Genomic DNA, 25,873 nt, shown 5'->3' with positions numbered 1-25,873 from the left:
TCCAGGCCCACGAGCCCAGCCCAGAGTCCTCTCCAGGCCCACGAGCCCAGCCCAGAGTCCTCTCCAGGCCCACGAGCCCAGCCCAGAGTCCTCTCCAGGCCCACGAGCCCAGCCCAGAGTCCTCTCCAGGCCCACGAGCCCAGCCCAGAGTCCTCTCCAGGCCCACGAGCCCAGCCCAGAGTCCTCTCCAGGCCCACGAGCCCAGCCCAGAGTCCTCTCCAGGCCCACGAGCCCAGCCCAGAGTCCTCTCCAGGCCCACGAGCCCAGCCCAGAGTCCTCTCCAGGCCCACGAGCCCAGCCCAGAGTCCTCTCCAGGCCCACGAGCCCAGCCCAGAGTCCTCTCCAGGCCCACGAGCCCAGCCCAGAGTCCTCTCCAGGCCCACGAGCCCAGCCCAGAGTCCTCTCCAGGCCCACGAGCCCAGCCCAGAGTCCTCTCCAGGCCCACGAGCCCAGCCCAGAGTCCTCTCCAGGCCCACGAGCCCAGCCCAGAGTCCTCTCCAGCCCACGAGCCCAGCCCAGATTCAGAATAGATGAATGAGTCTTGTAGACTCATGGACACATACGCAAACACACATGAGAGAAGAGGCTTGTTTGAGATGAGCAAAATCTGCGCAGAACCGATCACCGGTGATCAGCACGAGATGCATGCCGGTCAGAAATGTGTCCGAGTGCAGTCCGCCTGGCTCTGATGTCATGCTGACGTATGTAAAAAAAACTCTCGCGAGCGCAAGGCGGACATGTCGGATTCTGCAGTCGAGCGCAGTTGCTCTCCACCGACTGCGCTGAACGAAAGCATGATGGGAAACGACTTGCTGACGACACAGCTTAATGCTCATTGGTTTAAACAACCGTGATGTATTGTTCTTTTTTAAACTGTTTGATTTTAAAACTCTGATATCATGTTTTTATGTGTAGAAATTATGAGTGAATATTCCCAAAATCTCTATATGGGTTATGTGATGTCATTTTATTAAAACATATATATTTAAACATATGTCTGTATTAAAGTAAAAATTATTGCTAAACCCATATTTTGAATGGAATTAAATAACAAGTACTTTGGGTGTCTTGTTCATTATATTTATTTTCATATAAAAGCAACAGAACTTAAATTACATCCAGTTTATTAGCAACACCGTGCACGAGCGTGAATCCTGCGATACATTTCAGGCGAGGCAAGGTGCATCTCAAACAAGCCTAAGGTTGATGATGTGATGTCATTAGTATGAATGAGGGGGCGGGATCTGTGATGTCATGATCTGTGATGTCATGATGGCAATGAAGGTCAGAGAAACAGATTGTGAGTCTGTACAAACAGCAGAGCAGCCTGTGTGTGTGTGAGCTGCTGATGGAAATACATGAATATATATATAGACAGTATGCCTAAAAGCTACCAGTCAAGGTAAACTTTATTTTATTTTGCTCTTGTTGAATCATCAAATCAGGTGATCTGGTATTCCGTATTTGAAGAACACACTCATCAATTACCATTAATTACTGTCAGACTTCACTGTTAATTTAATAATGTGAAAGTGGATTTGTTATGGATAATGTTGAGCAGTGTTCCTTGTTCTTGTTGTGATTTTAATTTCTGTGTGCTGATATGAAAGGAACATGCAATATTGTTTCCATATTAAAGACTTAATGTTTTAAACAGGAGGACGTTTCTAGTTGTTTCCAGTTTGATCAAGTTTATCTTTCTCTTTTAGGATCCTTTATCCAGGGCAAAAGAGGGTCTAAAAGTAATATTTAGCCACATATGCCAGTGGTGACTGAATTGAGAAAATTCACTTTTGTTGCCATATTGCTTATCAGCCATGAAAGTGTATTTTGTATTAATTTTCCAAATGTATATGACGATTATATTATGTTACTACAGATGTGGACAAAGTACACAAATCAAGTAATTGAGTAAAAGTACAGATATCTATTAGGTTCCATTCTTATTACAAAGAACTGCAACTGACCTATAAGGTCTTAAATGGTTTAGCAGCTCCGGTGTATTTAACCGATCTTTTATTGTCCATCACGCTCTTTAAAGAAATACGCCAACTTTTGGGGACTTGAGCTTATTCACCGTATCCCCCAGAGTTATATAAGTCCATACATACCCTTCTCATCTCCATGCGTGCCGTAACTGTCTGACGCACCCACCGCTAGCTTAGCTTAGCACAATAGTCACAGCGTGTACAAATAACAAGGTCACATGAGATACAGCCATCTTCTAACCGTATACATACTGGGAACTATATTCTCAGAAGGCGAAGCACTGCTACTTCTGGCGGAGTGATTAGCTCACCACGGGTCTTATCAGGCGCTGTGAGTAAATCACTCTGCAGAAGTAGCATTGCTTTGCCTTCTGAGAATATGGTTCCCAGTATGTATACAGTAAGAAGATGGCTGTGTCTCATGTTACTTTGTTATTTGTACACGCTGTGACTATACAAAACACAACATGTAAATAGGAAAATGTTGGCGTTATTTTGTCATTTATTGGGAGCAGTATGCTAGCTGGAGCCGTTTACCTCCAGTATTTGTGCTAAGCTAGGCTAGCGGTGGGTGCGTCAGACTGAGTTACGGCACGCACAGAGATGAAAAGGGTATGTATGGACTTATCTAACTCTGGGGGATAAGGTGAATGAGCTCCCAAAAAGTCGGCGTGTTCCTTTAAGCAAAATTTTGAACTTTTGGTAGTACCTAGGATATCGAAGTCCACTAAAGGAGGGAGAGCGTTTTCACACTTGGCTCCTAGCTAGCACTAGTCAACAAGGAAGATTATTCAGACATAACAAATAGTTTATTGCATTACCAAAACTTGTCATATACTGATAGCTACCCTACTGATAATTTTGATAATTCAAGTGTGCAAGTGAAAATAACAAATCATCCTATATTGTACCAACTAAATGTGTGCTGATATTTAAACATTCAATATAAAACAGACGTCACGTAGGGCAAAATGTGTTCGATTTTAAAAAGAACGCTATGCAAACATGCAAGTTTTATATAATTTGATACTGCAATGGCTTCGGGGAGGATGAGCATTAATTTACATTGTTTTAATGTTATGTTTAGTTTTTACCTAAAACCTACCCCGTTCAGACTCTAATAGGCTGCACAAGTATGGACATGTCCACATTCAAGCATTTCATGCTTAAACAGATTTAGTTCACACGACTGACAGTCATGACCTAAATATGATTTATATTTACAATAAATCCTAACGGTCAGTATTAGTAACTAACTATTTGCGCCATCAGTTGATCTAAGTATCCCCGTTCTTGGCTCGTTTTGTGTCAGACTTGTGAATTTAGTGAATCGTAAACTGGAGACTCGCTCTGACAGATCATTATGAACCTGTGAGTTGTTGACTCAAAAACAGATGCAATTCACAAATGAATCGCTCTGTGTGTTCGGACACCACTATTGTGTCTCTGAGCGGGTGATGGTTTCTTAAGTTCAAAATAAAGAAGAACAACGTCTTTTTATGAAATGCAGAAGAGTAAAAATTACGATATTATGCTTTTGAATCTAGTAAAGTAAAAGTACAAATAATTTGTTACTGTCCGCCAATGTTTGACTATTTGTTTTTATCTTCTCTTGGTGAAACGACACCTGTTACAAAGAACAGATGTAGTTTTATTTTTGCACAGTGTGTCTTTACTTGTTTGGAATTTACAGTAAAAGTATGATAATAAAATAATATAATTTGAATATCATTTGAATCGTCTTTAATTGTCTAGCAATTTATAAAAAAAGTGACCAGCTAACTAGCCAACACGTTTTATTTTCTCTCTGGAACCAAAGCTTGGGTAGTTTAAAGTTTAGACTAAGCCTGTATCTTTCCAGATATATCTGCTGACCAATAACCAGACAGGACTAGGTCAAATTTAGACTGAAGAACCATCTTTATATCAGACAGACACAAAGACTTAGGCCTACAGCATCTCCTGAACAAAAACACACTCATATAAATTCTTCCTCCTGCTCACTTTTGAGAGAAAATCCTGATGATGATGGCGTTTTTATACAATGTGAAGGAAAGCTCAGATATTATTGCAGGGTGTGTAGCACTGAGAGCAGTGGTGAAATCCATCGCATTAATAATGGATGGAAAATGGCCGCTCTGACAGTTCACAAACGGCCATAACATCATTAAGGATCACTTAGCAGGAGCACTTTTCCCGCTTGTGCCACGCATAGGCCATAAACACAGGGATGGTAATGTGTAGATATATGGGTGCTTCATTCCTCTGTCTGCCTTCTCTTCTCCTTAGTAAACAAAGAGTTTGTCCCATGCATTTTTCTATTGCCCTACATGTTTGCGGTCCCCAAGAACTCAATAGCCCTTTGTCAGCTTATGGTTTTGTTGCTGGCACATTCCATGATTACAATACACTTTGGTGTGCTATTATTTTTTTAAAGCATTAGAGGCATAAATTCCATGTTGTTTGTTGTGAGAAGAACTAGAGACCTAAACTATTATCCAAGACACAATTAACTTAGCATGAAATAAGTAGCTAGTCCCACCTCAAACTTCTGAACTGTATCCAATTATTTGGTTGGGAATAAAATTGATATTCATTGTAGTATATTTAATTAAGATTTCAATTTACATTTATTTATATAGTGCTTTTCACAATCCATATTGTTTCAAAGCAGCTTTACAGAAAACGTACAGTTCTAAGATAATACAAATCATGCAGTTAGCTAACATCATGTATTCATTTAGGCAGAAACAAAGGGCACATTAAAGCAATTATTACAAGTTGTGATCATGATGCTGATAAAATATAGAAAATTTGGCAGCTGTGTATGTTGATTCAGAGTTGGCGTCATTAAATTTTTTTTATTTAACTCACTGTCAACTTGGATAATTTAAAGATTTCATCTGTAAGTGATGAAATATATAACTAAGGATCATCAGCATCACGATGAAAACTAATTCCATGTTTTCTAATAATATTGCCAAGAGGCTGCATGTATATGAAAAATAGCAGGGAGCCTAACACAGACCCCTGTGGCACTCCATAATTTACTGACATTAACCTGGATAATTCCCTGTTTAAATAAACAAAATGGTAATGGTCGGATAGCAGATAGGTACTATCTAAACTACCCTAATGCCTGTCCCTGAATAGCGGTGAAAGTATTCACGGTGTAGTTGATCTAAGAGTATTTTATGATCTACTGTATAGTGTCGAACGCAGCACTAAGATCAAGTAAAACTAGTATTGAGATACAGCTTTGGCCAGAAGCAAGAAGTAAATTATTTGTAATTAAAACGAGCACAGTTTCTGTGCTATGATGGGGCCTGAAACCTTACTGAACATTTTCAGAAATATATATACATATTTGCAAGGATTAGCACAATTGAGTGGACAACTTTTTCTGGTATTTTAGACATACGTAAATGGAAGATTTGAAATGGGTCTGTATTTGACAATTCATTTGGACCTAGTTGTGGTTTCTTAATGAGAGGCTTAATAACTGCCAGCTTGAAGGGTCTTGGGACATGACCTAGAGAGAGAGAGACGAGTTAATAATATTGAGAGGAGGCTCTTCTGCTACAGGTAACAACTCTTTCAGTAGCTTAGTGGGTATTGGATCTAATAAACATGTTGTATAGCAGGATATTTGTGAATCTATCTTTAGTGGTTTGGATCATTTTTCTACCTGGACGACAACATGGAGCGATATGGCAAATATCAGCAGTATGCATGTAGTGATTAGTGACATCATCACTTTGCAGTAGAATCTACATCAGTAAGATCAGTTCCTTGCAATATAACAATATTACAATATTATATTACAATATTATATTACAAAAAATATATTTTTAATCATTATTTTCAGCTAGCAAAACCATAATATTTATCCTTGTCCCACATGTTGCGTTTTGTCGCATAATTGTCCTCAATTACAAAATTGTAACATTCCAAACATTTTCAAATTCCACAGGGTCTTTAAAATTTACGGGCCTTGATTTTCTCCATGGGGAATTGATTGGATGGTTGTGGTTTGCTATTGGTGGATTTCATGTGAGTGACAGTTTGTCCCGCCCTCGCGCCAGAAAACGCATGATCAGAGAAATGAAGAGATGTGGCTGCAAGAGAGTTACTTTGATTAAACATTATGAATTAAAAATAAAAATGATATGTATATATATATTTATTTGTATGTATAAATAGTTTACAATAAATACTGCAATATTCCATTAAAAAAAGCATTGTCAATTTTGATTTCAAATTATAAAATTTAGGATTAGGGGTTTGTTCAAATCCTATTACTTTACCTAATATATAGTATGTGATATTAAAAGTGATGCTGCCGTAGCAAACATCAAAATCAGTATTTGGTGGTTACAGCAAAGATCATTCGCTCTCACTCGGCCTGTTATGTTACATCTCTACCGCAGAGCTTCCTACAGATGGTGTGTGTGTGTGCGTGTTTAGTCATAGTGTGTGTGTGTGTGTGTGTGTGTGTGTGTGTGTGTGTGTGTGTGTGTGTGTGCGTGTTTAGTCATAGTTTGGGGACAAATTTGTTCCCAGAAGTGAGCTAAATAAAATAAAACCATTCTTTGGGGACATCCAGGGATGTCCTCAATTGGAAAACACTGCAAAAATAATTTTCATAATCAGTATATTCGTCTTCTGTCTAGTCAAAAATATATATATATTCTCAAAACAAGATGAATTTACTTGATTGTATTATATTTTGGATACTTAAGGGCAGTTTACACCACAAACAGCAACTATAACGTTTTAATAATCATTCTAATTCTATGAGAATAGGGAAGTCAACATCACAACTATAACCGCAACGACACAGAGTAACAATATTTTTTTCAATATCGTCAAAGGTTTCTATTTACATCACTGAGCAGTGTAGCCAATCACAAACGTATCTGTTGATTTCTTGAACGCAATGGCCAATCAGAGGTGTTTAAGTTAGAATCCACTCACGCTCTCTCGAGGCGACATTAAAAATTTGACTAAAGCTTTTGTTTTGCTGCATTAGTTAAGGCAATTGTTATTTATTTTAAGAATTGGCTGCCATGCCAAATCACGCATAAAATGCATTATGAACGTAGCTGCTTTCAGAACAAATAACTTATTGGGAGCGTTTATGCTGGGATGATTAGGTTTCATGCCATTCAATTTAAGTTGTTTTAAGAGTTGGTTCACCCTCCGCATATGGTTATTGTGCATTGATGTGGATGCTAATTTCATTCTTGGTGTGAACAGGCCTTTAGCTATATCTTGAATATACCTTGAATGTTTCTTATTTTTACCCTTTTGGATTTTTTTTTATTTGTTTGCTTTAAGCATAAAACCAACACCATCTAGTGAAGTGAGTTGTTTAAAACCATTTTAACATTAAATGTTTGAACCAAAGACATTAGATGGAAAATATGACTCGGCTTAATTTGTATTTGAGAGACAGTACAGTTGTTGTTTGGGTTGTATGTGAGCATCTCAAGAGACATGTCCTTTTTTCATGGGACTTTTGGTCACGTTGGTCTCTCTGTATCTCTTCCCATACCTCTCTCTCTCTCTCTCTCTCTTTTTCCCTGTCTTCCTCTCCTCCCTCCCATGTGTACTGCTCGCTTTGTTTGAGGCTGTTATTTGGAGCTGACAGAATCAGGGCTGAGTTTCAAATATAGGAGGAAGCATCGCCATGGCCTCACCAACCAGAAGATCGTCTCCAACTTTCCATTCATTTTCCCTTTATTTTTTATAATTACATTGATTCCAGCGATCTCCATTATCATCCCACCTACGGCAATGTGGTTTTACACACAACAGGAGGGATTTGCTTATCTTTACTCTATTATGTCTTATCAAGGTCTTATTATTCCCTTTTATTTCCGCCTGCCTCACAACGAGGTGGTATTGTTTGATATCCCCGAGCATATCTTGATGTTAAAATACGAATGTGTCCGATGGATAAATGATATCCGTGATGCAGTGAATCTATGGAGATTACACCGAGAGAGGGAGATGATCTATGTGCTGTAAGGGGAAAGGAGAAGCCGGGGGGTGGGGTGGGGGTATTGTGTGCTATATTTGGTGTTGCAGTGAAAGCGGGAGTGGGTGTGAACCAACTTCATCTGCCATCAGAGACTCACTAAGAAAGGGGTTGGGGGTAAACATCTGCACACAGCTGAGTTGGGGCTTTGGACACGGGAGGGTGTGGATGTGGGCTTTTGTAAGGAAGCAAATCAATTTATTTCCAAAACAATGATGTCATAATGGTAGCAGACGAGTATAATGATGATGCAATAATGAGAAGTTATAAAATAGTGATTGAGAACAAATGAAACACCAAATGCGTTTACATTTATGCATTTGGCAGACGCTTTTATCCAAAGCGACTCACATTGCATTTCAAGGCACACATTTTTAGCAGTTCTCAGGTCTTGCTTTCCCTGGGAATCGAACCCATGACTTTGGCGTTGCAAGTGCTCATTGCTCTTTGGGCTACAGGAAAGCATAACAACAACCCAGCAAGCAATAGCCGTCATTTTACCGTCTAGGCGGGTAACTATAGACCTCATCTAGTCCGGCCATGGGTAACCCACTTCTGGACAAAATAAACTTGAATCTGGTTACATGTCGTTTTCGCAAAAATAACTTGTGTGATGTATGATATTTCATCATGTTAGCAAAGTCAACAGAGATTACAAGGTTTCATTTCTTTGACATGTTCTATGCTCACTTATACACTCTAAAAAATGCTGGGTTGTTTCAACCCAATTTTGGGTAAAATATGGGCAAACCCAAACGTTGGGTTAAAAATGTAATTAAAAAATGTAACCCAACGGCTGGGTTTGTCTATATTTTACCCAAAATTGGGTTGAAACAACCCAGCATTTTAGTCAAAACTAATTCATTGTATTTTTGGCCAGGCAGCGCACGAGAGGGTTGATATCCCATCATGTTACCAATGTCAATAATATCTACAAGATATCTGTCATTTCATGACATGGTCAATCTGTAGTCACGATTTAGCTATTAAACGGCTATTAGACGTCTTTTAAATGCAAAATTGCTTGCTGGGAAATAACAACTCTCTAGAAAACTCCTAACATCCTAGCAATGTGTTTAAAACACTCCAAACACCCTAGCAACCACATCACCATCCACAGCAACCTATCAGTGACATACATTTTCATACAAGAATGTGTAAACTTCTAGCTCAATTTTTGCAACTGAATGCACGCCTCTGATTAAAATGTACAACACAATACATCTTTTCTTTGTGTTGTTTTCTGTGAGCTAGCCAATATATCTTCATCAAATCAATATCCTTCAGCAAAAAGAGAACAGCACAGTAGTGCTCAATTATGTTTTTGTTATGAGGAAGATTAATTACTGATGTTGGATGAATGCTACACGGAGACAGTGGCGATGACACACAGCTCACTGTAAAATAGCTGAATCTGCAAAAACAAGCCTTCTGTTCAGAGCTGGAGAGAGTTAAATATGCTAATGTCTGCACTTTCTCGCCTTTTTTCTTCTTCTGTGTGCTGTCGTGAATGTGGTCGATAAGGGTGTGTGTGTGCTTTACCTCATTCCTCGTCAATATGGCATTGTTAAAACTAAGTGTTAGAACACTGGGTAGATGGCACTGATTTTCCCTGGGATGCTTTATGGAGCACTACATTATTTTTCCACTCATAATGTAGATATGTGCCTGCCATGTGTGTTAATATACATATATGTGGGCTATATGTACACTGAACAAAATTATGGACGCAACACTTTTGTTTTTGCCCCGATTTTTCATGAGCTGAACTCAAAGATCTAAGACGTTTTCTATGTACACAAAAGGCCTATTTCTCTCAAATATTGTTCACAAATCTTCTAAATCTGTGTAAGTGAGCACTTCTCCTTTGCCGAAATAATCCAGTCCGAAAACCAGTCAGTATCTGGTGTGACCACCATTTGCCTTCGCATAGAGTTGATCAGGTAGTTGATTGTGGCCTTTGTAATGTTATATATCGGTCTGGCTGATTAATTGAGATATTTGATCATTTTTGGCGGAATAACAGAAGTGACCAATAGTGCACATTTTCTATTTTCACATATTTATAGTTAATTTTGAGTAAACGGTTATTTGTGTTAAATGTAAAATAATTTAGTTAAATGTGTATTCAGTTAAAATCATTGAGTTAAATATGTATGCATGTATTATTTTCAGTAATTTCTATCACATTTGCTATCATTACAATGTATTTTGTACAGTGGGGTCCAAAAGTCTGAAACCACTAATGTATATTTAAAAGTTTCCTTTCTTTTTTTTGGATTACAAATAATATAAATTGTCAATAATATAATGATCCAAAGATCATCTCCAGTGATTCAATAGAAGCAAGAACATCTTACCTTTTCCACAAAGGAGCCACATGGTCAATATACAAATTGACTTAGAAATATTACAAAGTGACCTAGAAATGTTGCAGAATATAATGATGTATTTTTTTATAAATACAACCCCTATTCCAGCAAAGTTGGGACATGAATAAAACCAAGAATCTGTGATTTGTTACATCTTTTTAACCTTTATTTAACTGACAAAAGTACAAAAAAGATGTTTAATGTTTCCACTGACCAACTTAATTGTATTTTGTAAATATAAACACATTTTAATTGGTTGGCTGCAACACACTCCAAAAAAGTTGGGATATAGGCAAAATAAAAGTGAAAAGATTATAGAATATTATCCAAATTTTCCTTTTTTTTAAATCCTATAATTTACTGTTAATTAAGATTAAATTAAAGATTTTGAATCACAGATTAGTTTTCCAAACACTAAAATAAATGCATAAAATATGATTCTGACAACGTTGAAACATCAAAGATGCTTTTTTTTCAAATGAGTATGGAATCGTGGTGTAAAGATTAAATGCTGATGCGAGTCTTCAGTTGTTGGTGGTGATGATGATGATGATGATGATGATACAGTGTTTGTTAAGCTTTCAGTCATTTCCCTCCCGAAGCATTCTGCTCACTGCAGCTCGGCTAGTCCTGAGGTGCTCATTTTCAACCCTCCCTCCATTTTTTTTCTTCTTCTAACAGCTTGTACCGCCCGCTTGCATTTAATTTGTCTCCTGAGTTCCACACACACACTCTCTCTCTCTCTTGCTCTCTTTCGGTCTTTCGCCTTCCTCCATCCCTGCTGTGAGGTTCTGAGGGCAGTCATGACTGCTCTGTTTTGGGCTCTGGATCTCGGTGTTGTTTTTGACTGGCGTTGAGCGTTACTGCTCTTCACAGTGGACCAGGAAGGGCCACCAACCACAAGACTTAGAGAGTCCTGGAGGCTCTCCTGAGCTCAGAGAGAATGAGATAGCGTTAAAAACACCTCAATCCATTGTCTTGAAGAAGGTAGGTGGAATTTACCTGATTAGGATTTGGCAATGAGATGATGACTTTGAATGTCAGAGAGAGGTGATTTTTAAGATTGGTTAAGTTTTGTATATTATTGTTGGTCTGGATGCACACGTTTTAGCACTGCCTTTCAGTTCATTATTGTCATGGTTATGGAAGATGTTGGTATCGCTTTGAAATGCAAATTCCACTGTTATTGGCATATTTGGGTGATTTTTGTTTTATTATAGTCGAATCATTACATGACTGCCTCGTGTTCGCCGCTCTAGTGCTGTAGTAATCTGTCACCTCAGAGGCCGTACAGATGAAATCTGAGAGGATCACTCTGCCACAGATCACAGTTGTATTGAATTCATTTATTGAATTTCCAGCATTTGTAGTGTACATGCTCCATTTTTACCCCTGTGGAATCTGTTAGACGTGTTTCTTTGGATGGTTTAAAGCCCATTAGGACTGTACAGACCAACAGCATTTGATGACTCACTGACCATAAGCTTTTCAGCTCTGGTGTTGCTCCAGTGGTACACTGTAAAAGATGATTTTTTGACAATTGTTAAATTAACTCAATTAAAACGAGTTAAAGCAACACAATTGCTGAACATTTTGCTTCTACTTAATTTAATTGTGTCCAATCTACTTAGATATGAAAAACTGAAGTTTACGCAGGGCTCGCCAATAAGGACTGCATTGTGCTGCATCCTCATGAAAGTTTATCATTTGCATGTGTTTGTAAGCCTTGCCCATTTAAAATGAATGCGCAAGAAGACGCTAGAAGAAGTCAATTCGATACTCGCCGTTTAAGAAGTTTTGTGTGTGCAACATCCGAAGTGCGCACCCAAAAAGCGTGGAAATAATTAATTGAGTTCTCTTTCTTGCGCTCGAACTGACAAATTCACACAAAATTGTCTAAATGCCTGTACTGGCGAGTATCCTCATAAACAGTGGGTTATGTCTTAAGTGAACATAAACAGTTAAGAATTAAAAAGCATGTGTAAGGGCTGGTTCACACAGAACGAGTTTTTGCTTTCAAAAGCACGAGATGCAGGTCAGTGGAACGAAAAAGAAGATGCTGAGATGCTGAAAAAGACACGAGATGGGAGCGCAATGGTTAAAGACATGCGTCTAGCACGTGTTTACACTGATAAACAATGGAAAAGTAGCGCAGTTGAATGGAAAACAGTAGATTGGATCCGTGTAGGTTTTAAAGTAGCCTAATATTCCTGCTGCTCCCTGTTCTTTAACGTTAATCAAAGAACAAGACGAAGAAAAAAATCGCTCACTGCTTTTGACTGAATAGCTTTTGTAACTTTAATAAGGATTCATCTAAATGTAGTTTGTACAGTGAAGACTATGCAGTGTTATTTTACATTTTATTACTTTATTCAAATTCTGTAATTGAAAATTACTGTTAGACCAACCTGAAAAACTTGAAAAGCACTGTTTATTTCATTTGTGTGAATTTTAGCAGGGCTATTAAAAATTTAACCTCTGGCCGACTGGGCCAGTAGAAAAAATCCTTAGTGTTGAGCCCTACATTCAGTTTTTGTAGCATTAACTGAAACTGGGCAGAAGATATTTAGTCCCCAGCACGATTTGTATTGGGCTGGATGCAGGACAAATGTTGAAATTAAGTGTTACTTTATGTGTTTTGAGTAAATGGAAAGACCTGTTGTAGTTATGTATAACATTTAAAAGAGTTTTTGTTATATTATAGTGTTTTTGTGGTTACCATTGTGCTGAAGAATTGAGCTTGTGCTTGCGCTGTGGATGTCTGCATGAATTAAGTCATTTGCTTCACATAATGAGCATTAGCTGTGTTAGTGCAGTGACAAGTAACTTCTTACTTGTTCATTGCAAACACCAACTATGTGCAAGCTACAGATTTAAAGGATAATTCCGGTATTTAACACCTTGAGTTTATATTGTAGTTTGTTTTGGATGAACAAGAGTGGTGGACAACATTTTTTTGACAATGGTTCCTCTCTCGAGTTTTTGACTATAATAGAATTGGCCATGGACCCATTTAACATTGGAGTCAATGGGCATGTCCGAAAATGTCATTAAAACAGCCAATAAATTTCGTTTACAAAACTGTTAAACTCACCGAGTGGTTAGTGGTGTTCGTTGATGTTCCAGAAACAAAAAGTGTTGCGAAATACAGTTTCTGTCGTGTTTTATTCGTCATTTTGTAAAATCCCATTGAATTCTGTTGAAGGACTGAGTGCTCGTTAATATAAATGCGCTACCGGAAACGGAAAGGGGGCTGTTTACATTTGGTCGATGTAATCTTTTTGCTCGCTTCCGTTTCTCATAAGGCTAGCGAGCAGAGCAACTGTGCTCCGGGAGAGTAAGCGAAATAAACAAACAAAACCTTCATTAATTGTTACTTGTAATATGAAGTTGAACTCGACTGTGACCGTGAGTGTCCCGCGAGACATAAACATCGGTTATCGCCATCAAGTGGTCGGGAGTGTGCTAACGCTTTAGATTCAAATATTGAGCGGAAGTTACACAGTTGTGAAATGTCTGAAAAAATAGTTCCACTATAGCAAAATAAACGGATTTGGAATCATATATTGCGACGATATATTGTTTATAATCATCAACGAACACCACTAACCACTCGGTGAGTTTAACAGTTTTGTAAACGAACATTATTGGCTGTTTTAATGACATTTTCGGACATGCCCATTGACTCCAATGTTAAATGGGTCCATGGCCAATTCTATTATAGTCAAAAACTCGAGAGAGGAACCATTGTCAAAAAAATGTTGTCCACCACTCTTGTTCATCCAAAACAAACTACAATATAGACTCAAGGTGTTAAATACCGGAATTATCCTTTAAAATGTACAGTAACAAATAAGGATTCATGTTACTTTTAATAAGTAGTTAGTTGTGTAATGTATTGACAATTGTTAGATAGACTTTATTTCTTTTAGTGAGTCATAGCTGTTAAAGTCGACATGAAACGGAAGTTGCAATAGTCTTTTCTTCCACAATCTTAATATTTGGCTATAATGTTGTTAATCTTATACAATCTACAATTTAGTATGTACCGGTAATTAATAAATTGTTTATTTTAAAGGTCTTCTGTTATTGTGCACATATTGTGCGTTTTATTATGTGTTCTCTCAACTTTGTGGCTAAGTACCACATAAATAAGAGCACTTTTGACAAATATATGCTTCACACATAAGTAAAACATTTAACTTTGAATGTCATATATACTGTTTAACTTTTAATATAAAGGTATATTGTTAATTGTTTCAAGACATTATAAAGTGTATTTGCACATTTCATGTGTCATTTCATCATCGAATACGTCTGGCCGTCTTCTTTACTGTATAGCTGTATGTTTTGTTGTGATCAGTGAGAGTGTCATGACTAGCTAAGCTATGTTTACACTACAAGTTATGGGCTATTTATTGTACTTTTTCATTTCTCCATTCCCCGTCCTGCAGGGTTCAGCCGATTCGTACACGAGCAGACCTTCGGATTCCGACCTGTCAGCGGAGGAGGACCGCGAGGCGTATCGGCGTGAAGCCGAACGCCAGGCCCAGCTGCAGCTCGAGAGAGCCAAGGTTCTGGGCTTTTACTATTTCTTTGCACAATGGGTAGCGATAAAGCGTCCATCTGCATGTAGCTTGTGACATGAATGTGTTGGGATAGGGCATCATCCGTACAGATTAGTTCGAGTAACAACATTTTCTTAGCATTTAGATCAATATTGTACACTTTAAAAGGATCGATTCATTGTTTCTTGATATTCGCTTGTGTAGAAGTTCATATGTGACCCTCGACCACAAAAACCAGTCACATGGGTCAATTTTTTGAAATTGAGATTTATACATAATATGAAAGCTGAATAAATAAGCTTTGCATTGATGTATGGTTTGTTATGATAGGACAATATCCTATTGTCCGAGATACAACTATTTGAAAATCTGGAATATGAGGGTGCAAAAAAATCGATTAGAAATCGAAAAGCCATTAAAGTTGTTCATTTATGTCCGCAGTTGTGCTGCATTCACTCACAAAAATAAATGTTTTATATATTTACGGTAGGATATTTACGAAATATCTTCATGGAACATGATCTTTACTTAATATCCTAATGATTTTTGGCATAAAAGAAAGAATTTTGACCCATACAATGTACTGTTGGCTTTTGCCACACATATACCCGTGCGACTTATGGCCGGTTTTGTGATCCAGGGTCACATATTGCTGCAGACAAATGTGTCTGCTGAACTAAAATAAAATGCAAATGTGTATGTATGCAAAAGGGACCTTTTACTTTATCTTACAACATTTTGTCCCAAATTGTACACACAAATACAACCAATGGTTCACTTTCATGTAAAAGTTCATTCAAATGTTACACTGTTCTATTCAATTACTGTGTATTTGGATGTACACAACTAATCACCTGCTAAGCATTATACAATGTAATCTTACTTACTATTTTAATGACTATGCATTAATTATATTAGATAATTATTTATATATTTACTATGCAGTTATTGAGACATCTAGACACACACACACACACACACACACACACACACACTGCTATGTGATTATTAAAGGGATAGTTCACTTTAAAATGAAAATTATGTCATCATTTACTCACCCTCAAGTTGTTTCAAACCTGTATTAATTTATTTCTTCTGCTGAACACAAAGAAAGATATTTTGAAGAATGTCAGTAACCAAACAGTAGTCTGTACCCATTGACTTCCATAGTAGGAAAAAAAAATACTATGGAAGTCAGTGGGTACAGACTACTGTTTGGTTACTGACATTCTTCAAAATATCTTTCTTTGTGTTCAGCAGAAGAAATAAATTAATACAGGTTTGAAACAACTTAATGGTGAGTAAATGATGACAGAATTTTAATTTTAAAGTGAACTATCCCTTTAACATTGCTTTCTCTGGCAGTCCAAACCTGTAGCGTTCGCAGTGAAGACGAATGTGAACTATTGCGGGGCTCTAGATGAGGACTGTCCTGTTCAGGGTGCTGCCATAAACTTTGAAGCCAAAGACTTTCTGCACATTAAAGAGGTGAGATGCACGTACAATACATGCAGACGAACGTGTGGAAAGTTCTGCAGGTCAGTCTATCAGGCTATTGGCTAACAATGCCCATAACAGCATAATGGCTCCTCGCAATAGTGCTGAGTGTGTGTTTTCCTTGTGTTGCAGAAGTACAATAATGACTGGTGGATCGGCAGGCTGGTGAAAGAGGGGGCAGACATCAGCTTCATACCCAGCCCCCTCCGACTGGAGGCCATGAGACTCAAACAGGAGCAGAAACAACAGAGGTCTCTCTTTCTCTCTCTGCCAAGAGTGTGCACAACTGTCTTCTATATACATTTCAGACGTTGGATTACATTTAGATGCATAGAAATAAAATGCATTTTATATGAAGGTAACACTTTACAATAAGAATCCATGAGTTAAAAAAATAATTTACTCGCCCTCAAGTTGTTCCAAACTTGTATGAGTTTCTTTGTTATGCTGAACAAAAAAGAACATATTGTGACGAATGTTGGTAACCAAACAGTTGATAAATGATAAAAATGATCATAAAATGATATTTCATGACTCCTGCCACTAGATTGCCTTATAGCTTTATATGGAGCAAATTTACTGCTCCCCTGAGTCCTAAAGTCAGTTCTTCAGTTTTTTTCTTAAGTATGCCGTCAGATATATATTTAGTCATTACAAAACAAATTTTTGGTAAAGTTTTAGCATTTTTAGTTTTAATTTTGAATATTTTTTAGGTTTGTATTTATACTCAAGTGTCAGATTTTGTAATAATTCAAGTTATTAAGGTGGACAGTAAGAATTTGTTACTATTTTTATTACAACCACATAAAATCCTAGTGCGACAAATCTCCCAAGGTCTTGGACCACACCGATGAACACTCAATTTTTAAAAATGAAAAGAAAATGAATGTCGGGTCAAAATGACCCGAGGAGAGGAAGTAATGAAGCTGATAAATGTCCAGATAGCTCACCAGCTCTGTGAAGGCATGTGGTATCATTGGCTGATGTTTTTGTTTCTCTGCAGGAAAAGTGGTAACTCCTCCTCAAGCCTGGGCGACATGGTATCAGGAGGTTGGAGATCCACGCCGCCATCTGCAGGTGAGAGTGAGTATGACAGGGCCTGGGCGCCATGCCGCTTTGCAGGGGGATGTGTGTGACTGGGAATGCTGCCCCAAATGAGCAAAATATCAGTAGGGCCGAAGATAAGTGAGTTTATTTCTCTTTCCTTGCTTTTGTTCTTATTCTTTCCTCCTCTTCTTAACGCATGACACATTCTGTCACAGGTTAGGCTTCTACTGTCAAATACAGTAGGATAACACCTGTAAAAGTTCAGAGTATGGTAAAAAAAATATATAAGTAATTCTTATTCTACAATGTTCTGAATGCTGATTCTGATGTGTTCTCTCATTTCCAAAAGCCAAACAGAAGCTAAAGCAGGTAGGTGTGTTGATGTGGCTATGTGTTAGATATCTTATGATAATCTCTCCTTGCGATTGGTCAGACAGGTTGTAACATATTTGAGCAAATTATTTAATGAGATTCTTCTAGGAAGACCCCTTTTGGTATCGCTGCCAAAAACACACACAAAATGTGTTTATGAGAACAAAAATGTAATGTCTTAAAAAAATGATCTTATACTGACCTCAAAATAAATTTTTTGTAGTAAATTAACTAAATGGAATTAGGTAACACTTTATTTTACAGTGTCCTTGTTACACATTAGTTACTGTAGTAATAACCCTAAACCAAACCCCAATCCTAACCCTGTAGTAAGTACATGCATAATGCATAATTACATTGTAACACAGAATTATTTCGATGACAGTAGGAAAGTATCTTGACAACGTTTCATGCATCTCAGAAAATATATGCATGACAATTGCTGCAGTATGTACCACGATTCGGATACTGCTTTAAATCCGGTTTGTTGTGGTTGTACTTGTACTTGATGCTGTGGTTCTGTGTGACGGTGCCGTTCTTGTCTTTCTCAATTAGACCGAACTCATTCCTCCATATGACGTGGTGCCGTCCATGAGGCCTGTGGTCCTGGTTGGGCCTTCACTGAAGGGCTATGAGGTGAGCGCTAGACTTCATACAACCCTCTGAATTTGTTTTGAAATTTGTTGTCTCATGTGTCGTGTCTGTCGACAGGTGACAGATATGATGCAGAAAGCTCTGTTTGACTTTCTCAAACATCGCTTTGATGGACGGTGAGCTCTAAAAGACATCTTGGCACATTTCTCGATTGTATATGTATTAGATATACACTACCGGTAAAAATACTTTGGAATAATTACGATTTTAAATGTTTTATGTTTCTTTTAAAGAAGTCTCTTCTGCTCACCAAGGCTGCATTTATTTTAACAAGAATACAGTAAAAACAGTAACATAGTGAAATATTATTACACATTAAAATAATTTATTTTAATATGTTTTAAAATGTAATTCATTCCTGTGATCAAAGCTGAGTTTTCAGCATCATTACTCCAGTCTTCAGTGTCACATGATCCTTCAGAAATCATTCTGATATGATGATTTGACAATTTATTATCAATTATTATTGGTACTCAATTATTGATAATGGTTCTTATTATTCTTATCAATGTGGAAAACTGTTTTTGCTGCTTAATATTTTTGTGGATTTTTTCAGGATTCTTCAATGAATAGAAAGTTCAAAACAACAGCATTTATTTGAAATATAAATTTTTATTTTTTTTATAAAGACTTTTGAATGGTAGTGTATCACAGGTTTTACAAAAATATGAACCGTTTTCAATGTGTATAATAATAAGAGAGTAAGGAATATTTCACAATATCACTGTTTTTACTGATCAAATGTAACTTTGGTGAGCATTAGACATTTCTTTCATAAACATTACAAAAATCTTAATTCAGTGTATGTGTATGCATAATCGTCGTTTACTCACACTTATGTACTTACAATGAAAATGAATGGTGACAGCGTCTGTCAAGCTCCAAAAAAAGGCCAAAAAACATTCATAAAAGTAGTCCATACAACTATTTATGATTATATTTCATGTCTTCTAAAGCAATACGCTTTGTACGATGAACAGACCCAAATTTAAGTCATATAAAATAGAACTGGCACATCATAATCAATTACTATGGTGGAGACATGCAATCTTTCTTTCACATCATTACGTCACTAATGGATTGTTATGCTGACAGGATTTCTATAACCCGGGTAACCGCTGACCTTTCTTTAGCCAAGAGATCGGTTCTCAACAAGAGACCTATCATGGAGAGGTCAAACACACGGACCAGTTTGGGTGAGAACATCATCTCACTAAAGACTTGCTATACTGTACGACCATCAGAGCTCAACAATAAGATAACATCAGTTGCCTATTTTTTGAACAAAATTGCTTTTTTTAGTTTACAGTATCTAGCTAGTTAACAAAGTATGTAAAAATTGTAAGAATAGGTATTAAAAATAAAAAACCAGCAGACAAAATCTATGTTGTTGAGCATTTTCTCCTTCTGTTTTCTCGGGCTTCATGTTTTGCGGGTGCTGTTTGTCTGTTTGTGCACCCAGCGGAGGTACAGAGTGAGATCGAGAGGATATTTGAGTTGGCCAAAACCCTTCAACTGGTGATTCTGGATGCGGACACCATTAACCATCCAACACAGCTGGCTAAAACCTCGCTAGCTCCCATTATAGTCTATGTCAAGGTCACCTCTCCAAAGGTAAGTGATCACGGGTGCACTATTTCAAAGGATTGATGAAAATATTCTCAAAAATATCTTCAGCTCTATTAACAGGAAAACAGATCATTTATTTTTCTTTGATTCTTCCTCTCGTTTGGCAGGTCCTACAGCGGTTGATAAAGTCGAGGGGTAAATCACAGAGCAAACACCTCAATGTTCAGATGATGGCAGCCGATAAACTGGTTCAGTGTCCCCCTGTAAGTTCTTGAAGTTTAAACACACACACACACATACCCATACACGTTTACAGAGCTGTGCAGAATACTGTAGATTCAACATTAGTGTTGTCAAGATCCACTTCACAAATATAATTGGATAGTTTTGTCTTGAAAAGGTCTTCAAGAGCTAGACTGCCATATTACAGTATGGGATGTGTCCTGGTACTTGATGTAAACTCATAGATGAGTAATGCATGTACAGCAGGGGCGTCCAATCCTGTGCTCCTTGAGGACCACTATCCGCTCTAGTCCTAATTAAACACAGCTGAGCCAGCTTATCAAGGTCTTCAAGATCACTCGAAACTTCCTGGCAGGTTTGATGGAGCTAAGCTCTGCAGGAGCAGGATTGGACACCCCTGATGGACAGAAATGCACTTGTCTAGAATATAAATCCAAGAAAAAAAATTATTTACTCTCCCTCATTTTGTTCCTAATACATATGTGACCCTGGACAACAAAACCAGTCACATGGGTCACAATTTTGAAATTGAGATTTATACGTCATATGAATAATGATGTAATGATAAATAATAATAAAAGCTGAATAAATAAGCTTTCCATTGATGTATGGTTTGGATAGGATAATATTTGGCCGGGATACAACAATTTGAACATCTGGAATCTGAGGGTGCAAAAAAATCGAAACATTGAGAAAATCGCCATTAAAGTTGTCCATTTATGTTCGCGATTGTGCTGCATTCACTCACAAAAATAAATGTTTTATATATTTACGGTAGGAAATTTACAAGATGTCTTCATGGAATGTATTGTTGGCTATTGCCACAAATATACCCGTGTGACATGTGACTGGTTTTGTGATCCAGGGTCACATATATGACTTTCTTTCTTGTGTGGAACATGGGAAGATATTTTGAGAAACTGTACTGGTTGCTCCTTTCCATGCAATTGCAATAAATAGGGACTGGAGCTTTAAAGGTGAACTCCGGTCAATTTTAACATTGAGCTCAATTATTAGTAAATTTGGAGTGCTGTCAATACAGAGAACAACGACAAAAATCGGTGTTGCCTACACTGTGTTATCCTATTTTTAAAATTTGCACCCTATTGACTTCAATGGGGCAAGTTTTAAACCTGCTTTTATCCTCTTAACATCTTTGATGTGTAATTACAAGTGCCCAGCCATGTTGAGTGATTCCTTCAGAGTGAACACGAGTGAATCTGACTGCAGTAGATGTGAAAGATATGAATAAAAATGATGTTAATTCAGCCAGCGCAAATACCTGTATTTAGTTCCTGTTTTCGGTGGAAGTCCAAAGTAGTCGATTGTCGAGTTCACGCGCGTGATCATATGTAACTAAACCTATGCGCGTGAACTCGACAATCGACTACTTTGGACTTCCACCGAAAACAGGAACTAAATACAGGTCTGTGCGCTGGCTGATATAACATCATTTTTATTAATATCTTTCACATCTCCTGCAGTCAGATTCACTCGTGTTCACTCTTAAGGAATCACTCAACATGGCTGGGCACTTGTAATGACACATCAAGGATGATAAGACTAAGAACTGGTTAAGTTTAAAACTTGCCCCATTCAAGTCAATAGGGTGTAAATTTTAAAAATAGGATAACACAGTGTAGGCAACACCGATTTTTGTCGTTGTTCTCTGTATTGACAGCACTCCAAATTTACTAAAAATTGAGCTCAATGTTAAAATTGACCGGAGTTCTCCTTTAAGGAAGACACTAAAACCTCATACAAGTATGATTCACAAATCTTTTTACAATGATCTTTATCATGAATTGGTTGATCTGGTTCACAAAACACAATTTTCAGTGGATAACAACATTCTGTACTTGAAGTATAGCATATGCCGGACTTATATGGTGCTTTTACTTTTTTAAAGCTTGAAAGTACCCATTTATTGCGATTGCATTGAAAAGAGAAACTAGTACTTTTTGGAAATACACAAGGGTGGGTTAATAATGACAGAATTATTGTTTTTGGATGAACTATTAAATATCTCTACCATCATTTAGCTGTTTTCCCTCTGTTTAAACAGCCATAAACAAAGTGAAGTTAGATTTGTTTTCACTGAAACTGTCAATGGCTGATTTAGGATCGCAAGGATGAGAAGTGCAGGTTTTGAGAGCATTTCATTTAGGGCACATCTGTCTGACTACACATTGTGTTAATTGGAAATGAAGATAATTTTGTGTCTCACGTTGTTAATGGTGTAATTTTAACTGTTTGTTCTTCATTCTCACTTGATTGACTGCTCTTCAACTTTTAAAGGAAGACCCATACGTTGCTTACTTCTAAACTGAACTTATTTAGACGGGCCTTGCTACAGTTCTAGTGATGCAAACGCTTGCTTTTCCAAACCACATTCTGACAAAAGTCATGTTGCATGTTGTTCCATAGAGCCATTATCCTACCTGTCGCTCAACGTCATCTCCCATCACCTGTCCACCATCATAAGATATTTTATATAATATCTTCTAATTTCATCCCCCGCATGTCATCTTCTCCTCCACCCTGTCTCCCCCATCAGGAAATGTTTGATGTCATTTTGGACGAGAACCAGTTGGAGGACGCCTGTGAGCACCTCGCTGAATATCTGGAGGTTTACTGGCGTGCCACTCATCTGCCAGGCACCGCCCCTCTTAACCCCCTATTGGAGCAAAATCTGATGACCCCACCCTCGGCAATCTCCAGTCTTCAGGTGAGGTGTCTTTGTGTGGATAGGCCGAAACATTTAAAGAGTTTTACATAGGAGAAATATATGTTAGTTTTCAAGTGCCTTTGGCTCTCAAGATAACCAAAGCAGCTTTACAAGGAGGGATTGCGGAACTAGTGCAATGACATATCTAAGGAAACTTAAATCCCTGACAGCAAAATCGTGTCAACCCAGATCCGGTCCACATACGTGTGGATTCCAATCGACCCAGTCGATCTGGGCCGACACTTTGTTGCTGTCTGGGATTGCACATTAAATTGTGACATTCACAATATGAGCAAAGTCATCATCATTAATATTCAATATATCCTTCTATCTTTTAAAATGCAGATGACTACATTCTTGAAAAGTTTTGTGTTTTGCAGTCACATATGCATTGGCCTAGTTAGACCAGAGGCCACCAGACTTAGTACACCATGTGTCCTCATCGATCAGCCTGGAAAGTAGTCCAGAGACTGTGCTAAACATAATCATTGAGAATATAAATGCCATATGTATCATCTTTGAGAAATATCTTATATTTGTGAAGTGTGGATTCATGTCTGCATCCACCTTATTCAATATCCTATGAAGTTAATTCAATTAAAATTACACAGCTGACCTCAAAAGTCAGGATGTTACAGTTACAGAGAAAATGGTTTTAGGTCACAGCTGATTTTCACTGGTGTATGGGACACAGTTTTAAAGGTAAAATGCTAAATAAAGGTTGGCACTAGAGTTTTGACTTTTCACTGGAGCCCCTGTATATTCAAACTAGTGACGGCTCTGTTTTGCTTTAATCATTTCATGCAAGCAATAAGGTCAGTCCTACTTTGCATTTGACAAAACAGATCTGTAATTAAGAAAAACTGATTAGAATTGTCCTTTTTGACAACATAAAGTGGTCATAAAGTAAACATTTGTCTGGTCTGTCTTTTCCTCCACTCCATATTTTCACTCTCTGTCCTTTAGTTGTCTTGGGTCCACAAATACTTGTAATACTGACATGTTGTAAGTCTCAATCTGTCTGTTTTGTGTCTCATTCATGCCTGACATCTTTGCAGTTCTCTGAAACACAGGAATTAATTGAATGAACGCTTACAAACCTGCGGTGAGTAGGTGAGACAGTCAATCTGCCTTCCCCACTCTGACTGTAAATCAAAACCCCACCCTGATACTCTTTACATCCTCCAATTCCTTTAAACCCTCCAAATGGAAATGGCCATCTGGTATCCCCATTGAAAAAACACTTAATTTAAAAAAAGAAAATCATATATGCAAATATATGATTGTGTTATGCTGTTGTTGGTCAGACATGTAGCCAATTTATAGTTTGTATGTTTCAGTTGGGTAAAAGGGAGTAATACAAAAGCTTTATGTTTAAACTTATGCTGGCCTTAAAATGCCTTTAATTTTCAAGAAAACTCCAAAAGCACATTCAAATGACCATTAAATCCACATTTAAATGTTATTCTTAATATGTAATCTGTACATCTTATGGTGTAGGCCACATTTCTAAAGGTGTAGGATGGTTTTCCAAAGGTGTGTGCAGCATTTATAAACCTATAGCACATCTATCCCTTATTTTTAATGTAAGAGCGGGCACGCCCATTTGTATATTGAATGTGTCTGGATTCTGGTGTTTCCTGCTTTCAGTTATTTCAGCTCGTTATGCTGCTTGATATTGCAAACTGGTATTTCTTATCATATAATTTTAACGTATTGTTGTAATTATAAACGCACTGTTTTTAGCGCAAATAGTTTTACAGTGTACTGCTCTTTGTTATTCTTCTAGTTGTTTACCTATAGCGACTAATGAATCAGAAGTCTTGCACACTTTCAGAAAATAGCTTACTTCGCGTTGCACAATAAGGTGGATAATTAAATAAGGCATTTTTAAAGCTATAAGAAGCTTATCTGAGGTGTAGGCAGCATTTGTAAAGCTGTTGGCAGTGTATTCTAATGTTAGCAGCTTTTCTAAAGGTGTAGGTAGTGTTTGTAAAGGTATAGACAACATTTGTAAAATGTGTAGACTGCATTTGTAAAGGCGTGGGATGGGTCGCGTTTGTGGCAAAGTTACTTATAGTCAGTAGAATGTCTAAGGTGGACTATCGAAATAAAGTGGAAGCACATTTGTAAAGCTACAGAGAATGTTTGTAAAAGTGTTAGCAGGATTTCTGAAGGTGTAGGCAGTTGGTCCTAAGGTGTAGACATTTGTAAAGCTGTAGGTAGTGTACCCTAAGGTGAGGGCAACTTTTCTAAAGGTGTAGGTGGCATTGGTAAGGGTGTAGACAGCATGTCTCAAGGTGTAGTCAACGTTTCTAAAGGTGTAGGCAGTGTTTTAAAGGTTTAGACAGTGTTTTTAAGTTGTAGACAGCATTGGTAAGGGTGTAGACAGCATGTCTCAAGGTGTGGGCAGCATTTCTAAAGGTGTAGACGTTGTTTGTAAAGGTGTAGACATTGTTTGTAAAGGTGTTGGCAGCTTTTCTAAAAGTGTAGGCAGCATTTGTAAGGGTGTAGGCAGCATGTCTCAAGGTGTGGGCAGCATTTCTAAAGGTGTAGACGTTGTTTGTAAAGGTCTAGGCAGCGTTTGTAAAGGTGTAGGTAGCATATCTAAAGGTGTAGGCAGTGTCTCTAAAGGTGTAGGCAGCATTTCTAACGGTGTAGGCAGTGTCTCTAAAGGTGTAGGCAGCGTTTGTAAAGGAGTAGGCAGCATTTCTAAAGGTGTAGGCAGTGTCTCTAAAGGTGTAGGCAGCATTTCTAAAGATGTAGGCAGCATTTCTAAAGATGTAGGAGGT

At 37.7% G+C, this 25,873-nt stretch overlaps 1 protein-coding gene across 1 annotated transcript in view; it reads left to right on the top strand.

Moving 5' to 3' along the window:
- Positions 1-25,873, top strand: part of cacnb3a (calcium channel, voltage-dependent, beta 3a) — a 40,129-nt gene that overhangs the window by 7,320 nt on the left and 6,936 nt on the right. Inside the window, exons 3-12 of the mRNA XM_079589155.1 lie at positions 14,858-14,977; positions 16,337-16,459; positions 16,601-16,719; positions 17,472-17,568; positions 18,443-18,523; positions 18,599-18,657; positions 19,637-19,737; positions 20,004-20,155; positions 20,278-20,373; positions 22,911-23,081. Coding sequence (XP_079445281.1) covers positions 14,858-14,977; positions 16,337-16,459; positions 16,601-16,719; positions 17,472-17,568; positions 18,443-18,523; positions 18,599-18,657; positions 19,637-19,737; positions 20,004-20,155; positions 20,278-20,373; positions 22,911-23,081 — 1,119 coding nt within the window. The remainder of the gene's footprint in view (positions 1-14,857; positions 14,978-16,336; positions 16,460-16,600; positions 16,720-17,471; positions 17,569-18,442; positions 18,524-18,598; positions 18,658-19,636; positions 19,738-20,003; positions 20,156-20,277; positions 20,374-22,910; positions 23,082-25,873) is intronic.

The sequence above is a fragment of the Phoxinus phoxinus genome, assembly GCF_949152265.1.
Source record: "Phoxinus phoxinus genome assembly, chromosome: 18".
In the NCBI taxonomy this organism is placed as follows: Eukaryota; Metazoa; Chordata; class Actinopteri; order Cypriniformes; family Leuciscidae; genus Phoxinus; species Phoxinus phoxinus.
The sequence above is the reverse complement of the archived record's forward strand: the minus strand, read 5'-3'. Positions and strand labels throughout refer to the sequence as shown.